A 16,752-nucleotide genomic window follows, 5' to 3' on the forward strand; every position below is an offset into this window, starting at 1 on the left:
GATGATTCAAATATCATTAGAACTCCCGGAGAGCTTCCTAAAGCAGTAGACTATTTAAAGAAAGAATTTGAAATGAAAGATCTTGGAAAGACAAAAATTTATCTTGGTCTACAAATTGAATATATGAAATATAGAATTTTTGTCCTTCAATCAGCATACACTAAAAAGATTTTAAAGAGCTTCTATGTGGATAAAGCACATCCATTAAGTACCCCGATGGTTGTGAGATTACTCGATATAAATAAAGATCCACTCCGACCTCATGAAAATAATGAAGAGCTTCTTGGTCCTAAAGTACCATATCTTAATGCAATTGGTGCGCTAATATATCTTTCTAACACTACAAGACATGACATAACTTTTTCAGTTAATGTCTTAGCAAGATATAGCTCCGCTCAAGGAGAAATTGGAATGAAATCAAGCACATATTGCGTTATCTAAGGGGGATTACCAGTGTGGGCTTATTTTATGGCAATGATTGCAATACCGATCTTGTTGGTTATGTCGATGTGGAGTATTTATTTGACACACATAAGGCTTGATCTCAAACATGTTATGTGTTTACATGTGTGGCACTATCATATCTTGGCGATCGACTAAGCAATCAATCGTGGCTACTTCTTCTAATCATGCTGAGATAATTGCTATTCATGAAGCAAGTCGAGAATGTGTATGGTTGAGGTCTACTATATATCTTATTCGAGACAAATGTGGTTTGAAGTGTGATAAACTACCCACAGTTTTGTATGAAGAAAATACAACATGCATAGCCCAATTAAAGGGAGGATTCATAAAGGAGCTAGGACAAAACACATTTTACCTAAATTATTATTCACACATGATCTTCAAAAGAATGGTGATATTAATTTGCAACGGATTCGTTCAAGTGATAATATGACTGATTTTTTCACCAAATATCTACCGGCATCAACCTTCAAGAAACTAGTGTACAAGATTGGGATACGAAGGCTCAACGATGTGACTGATGATCTCATCAGGGGGAGTTAATACGCGTTGTACTCTTTTTCCCTTACAAGGTTTGTCCCATTGGGTTTTCCTTGCAAGGTTTTTAACGAGGCAACCAAAAGGCGTATTTCTAAATATGTGTACTCTTTTTCCTTCATTAGGATTTTTTTCCCCATAAGTTTTTTTTTCTAATAAGGTTTTAACGAGACACATTATTTATGGACATCCAAGGGGGAGTGTTATGATAAAAATCAAAATATGGTGGATGTCTACTCTTCCTCTATGGTCTTTCTCTCAAATGGTTAATGACATATTTTCTATGTTCAATGACATATTCCATGACATATTTTCTTCACTTTTCATGCTTATATAAAGGCATTATAATAGATAGGAAAATACACACAATTTAAGAAGAAAATCTCTTCCTTTCTCTCTATCTCTATTTCTTGTTCATGTTTTACTAAATTGTCTTTATTTCTTGTTCATGTTTTACTAAATTGCTTTTATTTCATAACAGAAGTCAATTATTAACACGTAAAATCATTCTTTTAAATTCAGACCACTATACACACATCTCAATTATTTAACAAAAAAATCTACTATTTCCCACTTGTACATTTCATCGTTTTTGTCTCTACTGCACCTCTCACATCTTAATGAAACCGTCTCTCTCCTTGGTGCTTTTCCAAGACATGTAAAAGACACAAAATATTTATACTGTTTTACATCAAATTACTTACTATTTCAATTTTAACAGTTACAAATTAAAATGGAAATATCAATTACTTACAAAATATATATATATATATATATTATTAATTAAATTTGATAGTCACTAGACACCTACCCGTTAAACTATAGCGGTCCACTCTCTTCAATTTTCCAGTTGCTACTTTCTCTCCCTCTATTTATTAATGCCACTAAATACCAAATAGATCGAATCTGTTTCAACAATGGCTTCCATCATTGAATCTGCTTGGACGGTACTCTTCTCTTTTCTTTTTACATCAATTTTCACCTGATTATCCTTTTTTTTTCTCTTAATATTCCAGAAGCTTCGAATTTGTTCCTTTTTTTTACCTTCTAGAAGGTTCGAATTTGTTCTAGAACTACATTCTGCGTTTTCGCCCAATGCGGCTGTTATATTTGGTTAGATGCATGAGGAACAGTACATTTATGAGCAGAATGGGCGCAACATTGATTGTTTGTTTGTATCATTAGCATTTAGCATTCATGTGTAGTAGCAGTAGTAATAATGAACAAATGTGTTTGACTTTGACTTTGACTGGAATATGAATTTGTGGCATTTTGATAATTTCATTGCTCCATGCATTATGTGATTGTTAAGTTATGGGACTCTCTGTTTCATATAGCCGACATCAAGTTTGTGAAGTAGTTGATGGAATTAGTGCTGGTGAGAGATAGTAGGTTCCAGATGGAATCAGTCGAGGTTCGTGCAAGGTGGTTGGACACCACCATCATCAAAAAAGGAAAAAAATTGATGTAGTTAATTGATTGATCTACTGTCCTACTGGAGCTGATTATTGAAGTAAATAACTAAAATTTGATATGCCGTGGAAATTCTGTTTATTCTGTTGTTTTCTGAAGTTACTGATCAGGTGTGTTTGGGCTTTGGCATAATGAAAATATTTTCTGGGAAATGTTTTTAGAAAATTAGTCATTTTTTGGTGTATGATTGTTGGAATATATTTTTTCAAGGAAAATATTTCCACCGAAAGGGAAAATAACTTCCCTCACTTTTATACAGAAGTCATTTCAACATACACTTTGATGATATTGTCAATCTTTATTAGTACTAAATTTTATTATTCAAAAACCACTATCCGATTTTTGTAACATTTTTGTCAATATTGAACAATTTTTTTTTCTGGAAAATATTTTCTAATATCCAACCAAATGCAAAAAACACTTTTAAAAAAACATTTATTAAATATTGAAAATTATGTTAAAAAATCTGATAAATTTTTTTCAAAAAATAAGTCATTTTTGCAAAATATTTTTTCTGATAATTTTTTATATATCACACATGAGAGTTAGCGGCCAAGTTTGAAGTAGGTGGAGCTCAAATGTTGATAAGTTTGTAATTATGTAGTCATAGTGAGTTTGAAGGTAATGTCTGACGCATTACTCTCCCTAGACCCCACTTGTGGGATTCCACTAGGTTTTTTTTTTTTTTTTTTGTTGTTGTTGTGGGTTTGGAAACAAGATTAGGAGTGGGAGCAAAAGCTGGTTGGACTTTTAGAATTCTGTTGTGGCAGCAAGCATGGAAATTAGAGATGGATAGGGAGTAAGAGCATGAAGTTATCCGATGCTTATTAAGTTTGTTAGCATGGTATTATTGAAACCAGCAGTGTATGCAAGATTTTTCATAAGCAATGTTAGTATTTGAAGAATTGAACAAATGAATAAATTAGTATAATGACAAGTGGTGCCATTTTTTTAATATTTATATCCAATATTTTCATTTTGCTTATTATCTATACACACATCTAGTAAAAAATGTTGACGAAGAGGTGTGTCCTAAGACACCGCTTGGGAAAAGGTATATCCGCCCTTGATTGAAAAATAACTTAGGAAATTGGAAACAACGTAGCCATCTCAGGTTTGGAAGTTTTTGACATGCATTTTGCACTCAGGGAAGTCCAAATCAATCTTTTCACAGAAACTTTGGACTGATGTCTTAGTTTGCTAGTCCCAAAATTTGAGGTTGATTCCATCTTTGGGGTTCAAACCCCATCATGAGCTGCCTTGAGAGAGAGAGAGAGAGAGAAAGAGAGCGGTTCAATCTCAAATCTCATGCTCAATGAATTTTTTCTAAAAAATGCTGGTTCGAAGTGCACGAAAAAAGAAAAAGCAGGGGTGAAGCCATGGCTCGTTACGCTGCAATATTTCAAGCTTGTTAGCATTCACCACTTCTCCATGGTAAAATGTTTGAGACTAACGTAGCCTAACATGACAAAACACATTCTTAATGTGAACTTATTTTTCTTTGTTCTCAATCAAGTTTGCAATCTGGCTCTCGTCTGCTTCCAATTAAAAGTCTATTCGGTTATGTGGACTGACTAGTCCTACCAGTGCACTCATTCTTATTTAGAGTAATGAGGTACTAGTTACCTGTTTAATAGACTTTTGATTTATTCTTTCTTTTTCAGTATCTCATTTCAAATTTCAGCGATTTCCAATTGACTTGTCTTGGTGGGTTTGTTCTTCATGAGAGTGTCTTCTTCTTGTCTGGACTCCCGTTCATTCTTTTTGAAAGAGCAGGGTGGTTTGGAAAGTACAAAATTCAGGTATTACTTTTTGACTCTTCTAATGGAATGATGTTTCTTGATTAAACATTCCCAAACTGTAATTATATTCAACTTAAGACTGGTGCTCGAATTCTATTTTGGTTTGCATTCGGAAAACATTTTCTGGAAAAAGCTTTGTGAAAATATTGCAAAAGCATTCGTGTTTGGCACAAGTACTTTGATAAAATCTGGTTATGATGTTTTTCTTTCGTAGTAGTTCATTCTGTCGTTATTCGGATGAACTTTCATATTTTTGCATTCTTGACCTCTTTTGGTGCAGAAGAAGAATAACAGCCCGGAAGCTCAGGAGAAATGTATCACTCGTCTGCTGATGTATCATCTTTGTGTTAATCTCCCAATCCTGCTTGGATCATATCCTGTCTTTAAATTCATGGGGACGCGAAGTAGTCTTCCACTGCCGTCCTGGTAATTTCGATTTTTCATATGCCAAGCTATAGTGATGTGATGGCAACACATAATCGTTGTATTTTCTTTTCTTTTTTTTTGGTCTTCTAATCTTCCTTTCTTTGGTTTTGCTATTTATTTCTTTTTATTTTTGGTTTTAGAATTCAGGCAAACTTAGCAAAAAATATGATATAACAGAGAAAGAAAAGATAGTGAGGGGTTAAGATTTGGTTATGTTGGTAAACTTACTCAAGTACAATGTCTGTTAGGGGATTTATAATGTTGTTAGAGATTTATATGTTAGTAAAACTGTAGACGACATTGATAAGGATGGGCCTAACTGGAACAACATGGATAATGAGACTTCGTTTTATTTTTGGGATAATGAGGAATCATGTAGCCAACTCCAACTAGCTTGGAATTGAGGCGTAATTGTTGTATAATTTTTTAGTAGGTGTGGCAGTGATTTTCTGTTCTTGTTTATTCATTAGAGTAAATTGCAAATATTTTGCTTGTGCAGGAAAGTGATTTCAACACAAATAATATTCTATTTCATCTTGGAGGATTTTGTGTTTTATTGGGGACACAGGATTTTACATACGAAATGGCTCTACAAGCATGTCCACAGTGTCCATCATGAGTATGTGAACAACATTATGTTTTCTGCTTAATACTTGGGTTTCTATTTTTTTTTCACCATGCAGTCAGAGCGTCTGCTTGTTTACACCACAGGTACGCAACACCATTTGGGTTGACTTCTGAGTATGCTCACCCTGCTGAAATTCTCTTCCTTGGATTTGCTACAATAATTGGTCCTGCAATCACGGGCCCCCATTTGATAACATTATATCTCTGGGTCTCACTTAGAGTCCTTGAGACAGTTGAGGCACATTCCGGGTACCATTTCCCTTGGAGCCCGTCAAACTTCTTGCCACTATATGGGGGGTCTGTACATTACTTTATTACTGTTAGAAATCACCCATTTGTATTTATCTGTTTTCCAGATTCCTGAAATTGCTATTATTCTTCCCAGGGCTGATTTTCATGATTATCATCATCGACTGCTCTACACGAAGTCCGGCAACTACTCGTCAACATTTGTATACATGGACTGGTAACACTTACCGCGCATTGCTTTAAACATTAATACCCTAGTGTAATTTAACTAACAGAAAAATGTCAAGTTCTGTAGTAAATTGGTTCAGTATATGAATACATGTGACTCTTATCTGAAAGAGTTGTGCTTAACTTTCCTTTCGTCCAACAAACAACCCCCCCCCCCCCCCCCAAAAAAAAACCCCCACCCGAAAGAAAAAAAAATATATAAAATATGACAATAGAAAACAACAAATTGTCAAACAATTGAAAAAGGTTAAGATTCTCTATGTAATTCTATAGGGCTGGTTATCGTTTATGCAAGCTAAGCTGCAATGGATGGGGCAGTAAGCCCTTTAGAGAAGGCCATGAAGTTTTATGAAGTAACATAAGGAGCCCAGTCGACCCATAAACATGAACTAATGTACTATGAAGAGTATCTAAAACATTATTAGTTCCTTAGTATCTTTTAGTTGTAGGATAAAGTACAGATTACTACAGACAACATTTGTATGGGAATAGGCAGATACTATGAGCTAATAGTGAAAGTTGTGTTTGTAGTCAACCTGGTAAGGTTTGTGCCATAGTTTCTGTTGGTTTAGTGGCTTAGTGCATTGTAAACTAATTCAGTATTAATTCCATGATGGGCTTCATTCCATCTTCCTCTATTACTACAACCTTATTTTAAACAATAGCACAGGGAACTTGTTTTCCCCCTGATGCAAAGGCGATGCCTGATATTGGATAGTTATTTTTTACTTTTTTTATTTTTAGAAAAATTTAGAACCAGCTAGCCAGGAGTTGTTAATGTAAACTGGATAGATTAAAATACATTGAATATTAAAATCTGTAAAATTGGTATATTCACAACTTGGAGAAAAGAGAGGAAGTTACATTTTAAATAGTAATTGTGGGCACAATGAGCAAATATGTTGTAACTTCAGAAAAAGTTGAGTACATCTCTGAAAGTAATCTACTCATGCTTGTCAGTGGTGAAGTTCTTAGCACTTTTGTGTTTATGCATTTTGCATTCCCAACACAATGTAAATCTCTTGTATGTGGTTTTGTGAAATCCAGAACAACAACAACAACATAACCACTATATTTCCATACTTGTGGTCTGGGGAGGCTAGTGTGTACGCGGGCCTTACCCCTACCTAGTGAAGGTAGAGGTTGTTTCCAATAGACCCTCGGCTCAAAAAAGTAGGGAGGAGGAGAATAAGAAGAAGCGGAGGGAGAGAAAGAAGAAGAAAAGAAAGAAATGGGGGGGGGGGGGAGGGGACAGAGTAAGTAGCACCAAATTAGTAATAACAAGAGAATACAATAACTGAAACAAACTAAACAACATGATTATATGAGCATAATGCTTAGAGAAATGTCTCACCAGGCATAATAGGAAGTATCATAGATGCACTTATTAGTTTGATAGAAAATGCTAACACGAATTTGGGAGGAAGCTTTGAGGATTGTTAGATAGTTATGTGTAAATAGTCCTAGCCCAATATGTAGTAGGAGTAGAATATGTCCTAGTCCCATATGTAGTAGCCTAGTAGGAGTAGAATATATATTATATATAGAGTTCATTGTATCATTGTAAAAAAAATAGATTTTTCACTCGTGCACCTCACAAGGATCAATGCAATTTGGGGAGTTTCAGCCATTTTTCTCTGACAAAAACTTCGTTAAGCTGTTTATTGTGTTACTACTTTCTCTTCATGTGTTAAAGTTTCTTGGTGATGGATCTCTAATATGTGGTAAGCTGAAACCGCTGAGTAATCTGGTTGTGGCATTTCAAGTTCCTCTTTTCCACTTGTGCTAATCTTAAGACAAGGTTTCCAGAGAACTCCTTTAATATGAGAGTAAAATTTGATTTCATTGGCAGTTCTTTCTAAAACTTAAATAGCCTATTATGGTATGTGGCTCTATTCCTGTGTGCATGGGAGGTTACAGAAGCTAAATACTGCATGTGTATGCTTGATAAAAATGTGTATTTTCTGTATGATTTCTCTTTGTAGTTCGACAGAGACAGCGATTTCATATGTCCACCACATTGTGTTTGTGTTGACTACCTCTGTCTCTCAGTGTTGTCTTTGCTAATGTCTTATTACTTTTGTTGCCAGAACAATAGAAATAAGAGATCTTTGTAGAATTCGTGATCTGAAGGATCCCTCTCTCTGTTTTGTTAGGATATTTGGTACTGACAAAGGTTACAGAAAATTGAAGTCCCTGAAGGAAAATGAACGTTTCGAAGCTGTGGGCAAAGAAATGTGAAGAAGATGGGAAAGGGAATAAAACTATGCCTTCTTGGGCATCACATTACGGGTTTCCGGTAGAAATAGTATATAGGCCAAGGGTCAAATTGTTGTAACTAGTCATCTTGTGCGCTTGTTGTATTCGTCTGTGGTTTTAAGAGAAACATTTTTATGTTAAGGTGGATCAATTAGAAGATTGTGCTGGAAAACTTTTTCTCCCTGCAAATCTGCACTCCCATCTTTTTGCTCTTATATGATTGTAAGTTCCATTCTTTCGAGTGTTTCTTATGCGCCACCAAGAGTTGTGGTGAGATGGATGAGATTCTCTACCCTTAACCCAGTGGTCGCGGATTCGAGCCATGGGAATGGAAAAAATCTTGATAGAAAGCACTTCTCCTAGACCCTACACAACTTTAATATTAGTGGGGGGTTAGTGTGTTTCGAAAACTGAATGATTATAAAACAAGATAGATTGTTTCTTGTGCTGCTAATAGTTGAACCCTGTCACTAGTACCAATTAAATACTAATTTTGGACTTCAAAATAGTTTCTTGAGTCCATAAATAGCCTATCCCTTGGAGTTGTCTAAACAAAGTATTTTTAATTGAGTATGCTTAATTTGTGTATTTTTTTTCTTTTTAGTTTGTTTAAGAAAATGTTACATTTCTAGAGTAGGAACAATTTAAATTAAAAAAAAAAATTGCCCTTAATGGCATGCTTTTATGGTTGTGCAAATGTCATCGTATATGTAAACTACATTTTCGCTAAGAACGTTACATAAATTGAGATAGAGAGCGTAAAAAACTTGTAAGACATGTTTGAGGTCCGCTGCTATATGTAGTTACCTTTACATTGAAACATTGCTTCATAAGTAGATTTCCATGTTTCTAATAGACCTTGATTATTTAGCATAAGTTTGTAGCACGAGTAGGAGTGGAAAACGGACGGGTCGGGTTGGATATGGTTCGGGTCGAAACGGGTAATGAAAAACGGCTAAATTATCCAATCCGACTCATATTTAATACGGATAAAAAACGGGTTAACCGGCGGATAATATGAGTAACCATATTATCCATGACTTCTTGCATATGATCACTTTTGAGAGAATTGTTAGTCTCCCTAACTTGAGGAACTCCCAATTTGAGGCTTTACAAATGTAAAAGTAATATCCATTGGTTACCTATTGATTATCCATTTTCTAAATGGATAATATGGTTCTTATCCATATCTGACTTGTTTTTCTTTGAACCATTTTGCCACCACTAAGCACGAGGCATATACTATTGAATGAAAGTTCGATTATTTTCTCCACTAACAAAGACAAGAAGGGACAGGGGAGAGGTAGAAAATTTGGACAATCAAGTGACCAAATTTCAATACTTCACATTGCTGTAAATCCATACCAACTTCGAAATAATTTTTTTTTGTCAGACAACATAATTTGACCTCTTGCAATCTGAAGCTAATCAAACATAATATTGGAGAAATTCAATATGCATTGGTCAGTTATTGAAGATACAGAGATCTGGATCACATTATCAGGTAACTTGGAAGTTCAATTCTTTCAACTCAAGAATGTTTAACATACTACACACACTCTTGGAAAACCCTACACACCACGAACCCCCTTCTTCCGCCCCTTTGGATAGAGGGGGGTTGTTGATGTTGTGTGCGCATTTGATAACTCAACTCAAATGCATTTTAGCCAAACTAACTGCAGGTTGGTATTTTAACATGGAGCATTATGTGGGAAAAGACTTGGTCTAGTTAATGGATGAAGATATCAAGCCAGAGAAGACGGCACCATGAGTGATCATCATAAGGAAGAGAGTTTCCAACATAATCAAAACACAAAAGAAAGGGCTCAACAAGGCAGATATGATGGTTCAATTTCAGAAACCTGTTGCACAGGAAAGCTGCAGAAATGTTGCATATACTGCACTAGTGAGTTTGAAGAGATGCAAGCAGGGCTTAATATATGGCACCAGTGTAAAAATGAATGCCAAGATTATACTTTTTACATGAAGAAATCTAGTTAAAATAGCAGAACCAGCACTGCATTGGAAAAATGGGACGAAATGATATAGTACTTTTAGCCTGCTCAACCAGTTGGTTTGAATGCTCATATTGCCAAAATGAACGAGCACTAAGGTTAAGATTACCTAAATAGTAATTTAATTCCTAAGCTACCACTAGTCAATGAGCCAACAGTCAAAAATTGATCTTCCAAAAAAACTTTTTCCAACACAATGGAAGGTCCAGCCAACGATGCATTTAATGCATTTGGACAAAATTTTCCTATGAAATGTTGTGATACTACATACCTAGAGGCTCTATTCCTCTAGCCATGGTGAGGGTAAAAGCCATTTACAGACATTCCACCGTCAACACAGATTATCTGGCCAGTGATGTACGAAGATGCAGGAAGACAAAGGAATCCCACAAGAGATGAAACCTCGGATGGTTCTCCCAGACGCCCAAGTGGAGTCCGGTCATATACTTCTTGCAAATACTCTTTGTTACTCAGCACCTGAACATGAAAAGGGCATCAGTTATTTAAGTATTAACAAACAATTGAAAAAACAGAAACTCAAACATGAATTGCTGTTTGGTTGACGTCCTGAAACAGAGAAAATGAACATTTGATGCAGCTAGCAATTTGACAATACAATGACGTTAACGGAATGGCTTTTTCATAGATGATTGCTAACGTGAGGATCAGCATAAAGAAAGCACCAAATAAGTTGTTCCCAATCTGGGGGCCTGGAAAAGAGCCATCATTCTTGTATTTACCCTGAGCTTTATGAACTGCCCTTACATCCGATTTCCTTACATCTACTCTTACAATGCTGCATTTGGCTCACACTATATGTATGTATGTATAAACTATAAAGTAACATTTCAACAAAATAGTTATATAACATGTGAGTATACCCACCACCACAAACGAGTAGTTGATGCATGGCACAAAATGTGTGCCGTAAAGTGCACATAGGCGCAGGTTGCAGGCTTAGGCTGCTCGAGACCTCTTCTCGACCTCCACATGGCTACTCTCTTTTTTTTTTTACTTTTTTTTTCCACTTCTTCCTCAAAATTTTTTATTGGAATGGCAATCGAATTTGAACAAACTCGCCAGTGCTGCTCTCTCGCTTAGCTCAACTTCTTCTTGCCAACTCGTTTTTCATAGTACACAAACTCTCCTCTTGCTACTATTAATTTACTCTCATCTGAGCAATGGGCGGGTGGCACTTTTGATCTGTATTGGCAGAAGCATAGTTTGAGGATTTAGAGTTCCGATTTCGTGGATCACTGCACCTCTCCCTTCAGCTGTCTATACCAGGATTTGACACTTGATTTTCTGGTTCAAAAGAATTGCGATAGCAAAAATGGGCAACAGTGATTACAAAGGCGCGAGGCTATCACAATGTGAAAGCAATCCAGACTGGACATCTCTTGTCAGGTCTGAACTCTGTTGATCATGAGCATTTCCCTTCTGATACTAACGTTTCTTTTCTCCAGGAACAAAGGGAATGAAGGACCAAGGTGGGCATTGTGCTGCAATACTCACATTGACTTTTCATGAAACACCAGTAATTTCCCTTTGTCTTCTAGAAGCTCAAACAATCATGACCTGTGGCCAGTTTACCCAATGACTCTGTTGCTTTAGAAGATTCTATGATCCTTATAATATAGAATCCTTATAATATAGCACTTGAACTTCTCAACCTTAGTTGACCTCTTGTTCGCCCCCCAAGAACCCACTCTTTTGGTGTTCAGTTTTGTTATAGCATGAAAACGCATAAGCATCGGGATACATGTAGGACATAGATACTATTGAATCTGAACCTCAATAAAAATGATAAAAGTGTCATGTAACCCTCTGATTATGCTAATCTTAAGAATTGAAAGTCAAATACATGATACTGGTATGCTAGAAAAATTGGGATACGTGTATTTGAGACCAAAGACTACCTCAGAGGATATCAAAAGGACGCAGTTCATAAAAAACAACACCATTTGTAATAGGACTACTGAAAAGAAGAAAGTTCATATTTACTTGTTCCACCATGGATGTTTTGATGTACCAAGGTGCAACAGCATTACTCCTGATGTTGTCTTTAGCCCACTCACATGCCAAATATTTTGTAAGTTGATTAATTGCTCCTACAGAAAGAAGTCAAGTGGAAAAGATGATGGCATTTCACCGTCATACTCTCTATCAACCCAAATGTTGTAAATAAATGGGAAGGAAGGTCTTACCTTTTGTTGCTCCTTGTACAGACATAGATTTCAATGAGATAAAACCTGAGACAGAAGAAGTGAACACAACACTTCCAGCTCCAGATTCTTTCAGAAGGGGATAAGCCAACTGAGACAGATGGAAGACAGATTCAAAATTTGTTCCCATGAGAGTGGAAAACTCTTCAGCTGTAAAATCCACCATAGCTTTGCGAATATTGGTCCCCACGTTGTTTATCTACTGAGGAATGAATCAAAGCCAATTGACTTATTAGTTCATCTATTAATGCATGCAAGTGCTCCAACAAAGCTAGATGAAAATAAGTTCAAAGATAGTTGCGTCAACTGCCAACAGAGATGCCAGGTCAATTATCAAGAAGAATTAGGATATCAGACAACATGTATAAGTTGAGGAGCAAAGACATACATGATGCAATGTATCTATTACCCAACAATGATTCAAATTCCAGTCTCCTACTCTTTAGTTGTTACTTATATGCAACTGGATAAATGCTACTTTTACCAATTATTCTCTACAAGGAAATAGTTATACATAACCTAACACAGAAAGCAGTAAATAAGAGGTAGAATTTAGGAGTGACGAGAGGAGCATAGAGAATAACAACAACCAGAGCTTCTTAATTGGCTCAAATAGATGGAAAGCTTCCCAGAAACATCATATGAAACAAGACGATTTTGAGTCAGATTGCTCGACCTGTTTTCTGATACTTTCTTAAAATTGTTGACAGAGATGTTGACAAATGACAAGAGATAGAGATAACAAATGGGAGGCAGAATCATCTTTATCAATCTTTTAAGACAAATTATTTCTACTCTTTCAAGATCCTTGGCAGCCTTTACTCCAATTTAATCTCCATTACCTAACTCTCCAAACCATTGCAGACTGATATCCGATGAACGTATTGTTTATATCTAACCCTGCTCTAATTTTTCAGCTTAAAAAAGAAAAACCCTTCAGTTCCAATTGGATCTACTTTCTCTTTTCATTCTTTTCTGGTAACACATTACAACTTTGGTAATAGCTTTGTAGATTTTGCCTTTCGTTGTAATGTGCTATTTGCCAATTGCTGATTAACTGCGGAATGAAGGTTAACAATGTTGCTACATACAAATATCATTGAGATATAATGCTACTAGTAAGTGCTTAAGTGAATGAGACACCTACAAGAATATTGAGCCTCCCGTCGAATGTAGAAGAAACAACTTCCATTAACTTCTGGCGATCAACTTGAGAAGACACATCACATAAGGAGCCAGACACTGCAAAGCCCTCATCTTTCCAGCTCCTCAAACATGTCCCAAGCTCATCTTCATTCCGTGCACACGTATGCACAGTAGCTCCTAATCCACACAATTCCTCCACAATTGCATGCCTAATTGTAGAACAATTCACATCGACAGAATGCAAATACTCAATTAAATATGAGTAATCAAGAAAACAACATACAAATTACTGGATTTTGTGATTGAACATGTGCCAGCGGCTGTAGTAGTTATTTCTTCCGTCTAAAAAAGAATGATGATACAGAGTACAAGACCAAAGAACCTAATTTTTGGCTTGAAATCGTAAATGTTTCATGTGCTTAATCTTCTTGACATATAACCTATATATTTAAAAACTACACATACACTACTCTTAATCGAAATTTTTACAGTAAAATCGTAATTGGGTTTGTGACTGTGTGAATGTGCCAATGGCTACATTTGTTATTTCCACAAAGAATACTGTTTACAAAATCATCCGGAAAACCACATTTCTTATACTAAATTTTCTAACAACTAGTACCCTTAGGGATCGTTTGTTTCGGAAAAGGATATCCGCGGATTACAATACTGGGATTATAATCCCACATTCAGTATGGCATAGATAACACCAAGATTTTAGTATACCGATTTTAGCTAATACCAATAACCACACATGGGTAAATGAAAATTGTAATCCCAGATTTTATATGGGGATTATTATCCTAATCCCAGTAACCAAACGACCCCTTACCGTGTAAAAAGATTTTATAACACTTATAAGTAATTAAAGTTAACTACCCATAGTAGGTTGAATAATTAAGAAAAAAATTAAGGCAGTAAACATTCTACAGCATGAAATTGCAGTTCATTTATAAATCCTTAAGAAATTAAAGTCAACTAAAAACTGGTTGACTCCGGAATAATCATAGTGTCATATACAATGAAACAGAACATGAATCATGAACTAGCAAATGAAAAAGTACCCAATGCCTCGAGTGCCAACAGTGACAAGAGCATTCATGCCATTAAGGGACCATCTATTATTGACTTTGCCACAACATTTAGTTGTGAGTCGAACTGAACTGCAATTCATCCATGGGTTTATTATATAGTTTCTGGGTTTTGGAAGTTGAAGTTTGTGCTTGAGTGAAGCAGCAACGGTGTGTGAAATGAAGAGGGGTTCCGACATTTTCTTTTGGATTTCCGCTCCTTGTCTTGTTTTCCTTTGTTTTGCAAAGAAAACAGAAATAGGAGAGAGAGACAACTGACAAGGGATTGAGGAATTTGGAGCCTTTTTGGATAAGCTCATCTGAAGTAGCTCACAAGCATTAGCATAGCAGCTAAAAGTACTTTTAAGTGGCGGAAGTAATTTAATAAATAAGTAGTTATGTGTTTAGGTATAAGTGTTTAAATTGATAATAAGTTACTATATAATATTTGATAAAAAAGTGCCGATAAGCTCTTTTTCTGTTAAAATGACTTAAATAACCTTAGAACTGTTTACAAGTATAAGGGCGTAATTTCTTTAAAATTTTAGATTCTAGATCGATTCAAATAGAAAATATTTTATTTATTATTTTATTTTAAATACAACTGTGCTTAGATAAGATAATTTTTATGATAAATATAATTTATTTTATGATAAATATACAATTATAAGTTATAATAATTAATAAATTGGCGAAAGTTTCTCAGTCAAATATAAACTTAAATAGGATAAAATACTTGAGGCAGTGAGTATTGATGTAAGAGTTTTTTTCTAGAAAGGAATATTTTAAGGATAAAATAAAATAGTAAAAACTTTGGTCAAACTAAAAGTGCTTATAAGCTAAAAATTCATAAGTTGGGGGTGTCTAGCTTATGACTTTTGGCTTATATAAGTACTTTTAACTTTACCAAATGCGTAGATAAGCCGAAAAATACTTATAAGCTAGTTTAACCAACTTATAAGTTTAGGCAAACACCCTCTCTGTTAGATATAAAGGGTTATTTGCACAAATAGCCTTCTTTGAGGCTATTAGTTAAAGATTTTCACTGTTGCCTAAGTGCAATTTTTTTTTATAGATAATTTTAGAGACGTTTGGCTTCATATTGTAAATCACAAGGGAGGTTATTGTGATAAAACCAAGCATGAAGGGAAGTCCATGCAATTATTCTTTTTTAGTGTTCCACTTTTTGTTCGCTACCTGTATTGAGGCTCGACTAAATCTAAATTCGTGCAGGAAATTCTACATAAAACACTCTCTAACGAACTCTATACCCAAAGTTCGAACTCGAGACCTCTTGTTAAGGATGAAAATATTACTCCCCTATAATCGTAGTTGGTTTCTCCATTACCTGGAATGGTGAAAATTGTGTAATAGATATTGTAACCTAAGGATAGTTTAGTCATTTTTATGAACATATAAAATACTATAAATATCTCTCCATGTACGGTGAACAGATCTTTGTGAAATATACATTGTTACATGGTATCACAAGTCTATGTTGTTTAACCAAAAATAAGGATTTCGGTCAAAGCTTATATTAGAATAACTCGGGTTACTGATAATCAAATAGAAATAGGAATAATTGAGAAATAATAACCGAATGCAAAGCAAATCAATGTATTCCAATAGTATTTTCGTTTCCTTACAAATGATCAGTCTTCTCCTTTTATAGCTATTGCTAGGCAATACGTTTCGTTTCTACCATAATTGAGCCATTATTGTCGATTAATGACATTTAATGTAACGTTACAATCAGTAATCACATTTGATTCAATACAGATTCCTTAACGTTTTCCGTATTTAATGCCCAATAGTACGTATCTATACCTTATTTACTATCAGATTCATTCCCTTCCATCTTAAAGAGGTTCGAGCGCCTATCCTCCTTGCTTTTTCCCTAAATATCTACCCATGTATGTTGAAGCTCGTGCCTCTTTGATTACTCTTCATCATCTATCCTTCTTTGACTGGTCCATGTGTCATGACGTATCATCTTATAATGAATTCCATATATAAACTTAATTTTCCCAATACAGATAGTCCCCCACTTGTCATTTATTCATCAATAGAATATTTGGGAAGTGGACCTCATTCAAGCGGGAATATTTGCCGCCATTAATTCTTCCCAGGAACTGATATTTCATCTGTCTCTTCCATTTAATGTCCATGACACATGGCATCTCCTAGTTGGCTCTACAATCCTTCAGCGCCTTTTAAGGCTTTTTTACGG

The 16,752-nt window shown here is 35.3% G+C and overlaps 2 protein-coding genes across 2 annotated transcripts; one reads left to right on the forward strand and one right to left on the reverse strand.

Annotated features, from left to right (window-relative positions):
* The first annotated feature begins 1,797 nt into the window (after positions 1–1,797).
* Positions 1,798–8,255, forward strand: LOC104249758 (methylsterol monooxygenase 2-2-like). The gene is made up of 7 exons (XM_009806244.2): positions 1,798–1,949; positions 4,140–4,277; positions 4,558–4,703; positions 5,203–5,322; positions 5,415–5,627; positions 5,716–5,796; positions 7,964–8,255. Exons 1-7 carry the CDS (start codon positions 1,920–1,922, stop codon positions 8,046–8,048), a joined length of 813 nt encoding a protein of 270 aa, XP_009804546.1. The 5' UTR covers positions 1,798–1,919; the 3' UTR covers positions 8,049–8,255.
* A 1,842-nt stretch (positions 8,256–10,097) lies between these two features.
* LOC104249757 (tropinone reductase homolog At5g06060) lies at positions 10,098–14,842 on the reverse strand. The gene is made up of 5 exons (XM_009806240.2): positions 14,517–14,842; positions 13,454–13,661; positions 12,289–12,505; positions 12,086–12,192; positions 10,098–10,558 (listed from the first exon to the last, which is right to left on the reverse strand). The coding sequence occupies exons 1-5, from the start codon at positions 14,840–14,842 to the stop codon at positions 10,370–10,372; spliced, it is 1,047 nt and encodes a 348-aa protein (XP_009804542.1). The 3' UTR covers positions 10,098–10,369.
* Between the last annotated feature and the right edge of the window lie 1,910 nt (positions 14,843–16,752).

The sequence above is a fragment of the Nicotiana sylvestris genome, chromosome 2, assembly GCF_000393655.2.
Source record: "Nicotiana sylvestris chromosome 2, ASM39365v2, whole genome shotgun sequence".
Taxonomy (NCBI): Eukaryota; Viridiplantae; Streptophyta; class Magnoliopsida; order Solanales; family Solanaceae; genus Nicotiana; species Nicotiana sylvestris.

Excerpts from the sequence above, each read along its gene's own strand:
- LOC104249758 (XM_009806244.2), top strand. The coding sequence starts at position 1,920 with ATGGCTTCCATCATTGAATCTGCTTGGACG. Across the intron at positions 4,704-5,202 it reads AGTCTTCCACTGCCGTCCTG|GAAAGTGATTTCAACACAAA; the intron begins GTAATTTCGATT and ends TTGCTTGTGCAG. Across the intron at positions 5,797-7,963 it reads ACATTTGTATACATGGACTG|GATATTTGGTACTGACAAAG; the intron begins GTAACACTTACC and ends CTGTTTTGTTAG.
- LOC104249757 (XM_009806240.2), bottom strand. The coding sequence starts at position 14,842 with ATGAGCTTATCCAAAAAGGCTCCAAATTCCTCAATCCCTTGTCAGTTG. Across the intron at positions 13,662-14,516 it reads GTTGGCACTCGAGGCATTGG|GCATGCAATTGTGGAGGAAT; the intron begins GTACTTTTTCAT and ends TTCTACAATTAG. Across the intron at positions 10,559-12,085 it reads AAACATCCATGGTGGAACAA|GTGCTGAGTAACAAAGAGTA; the intron begins GTAAATATGAAC and ends TTTCATGTTCAG.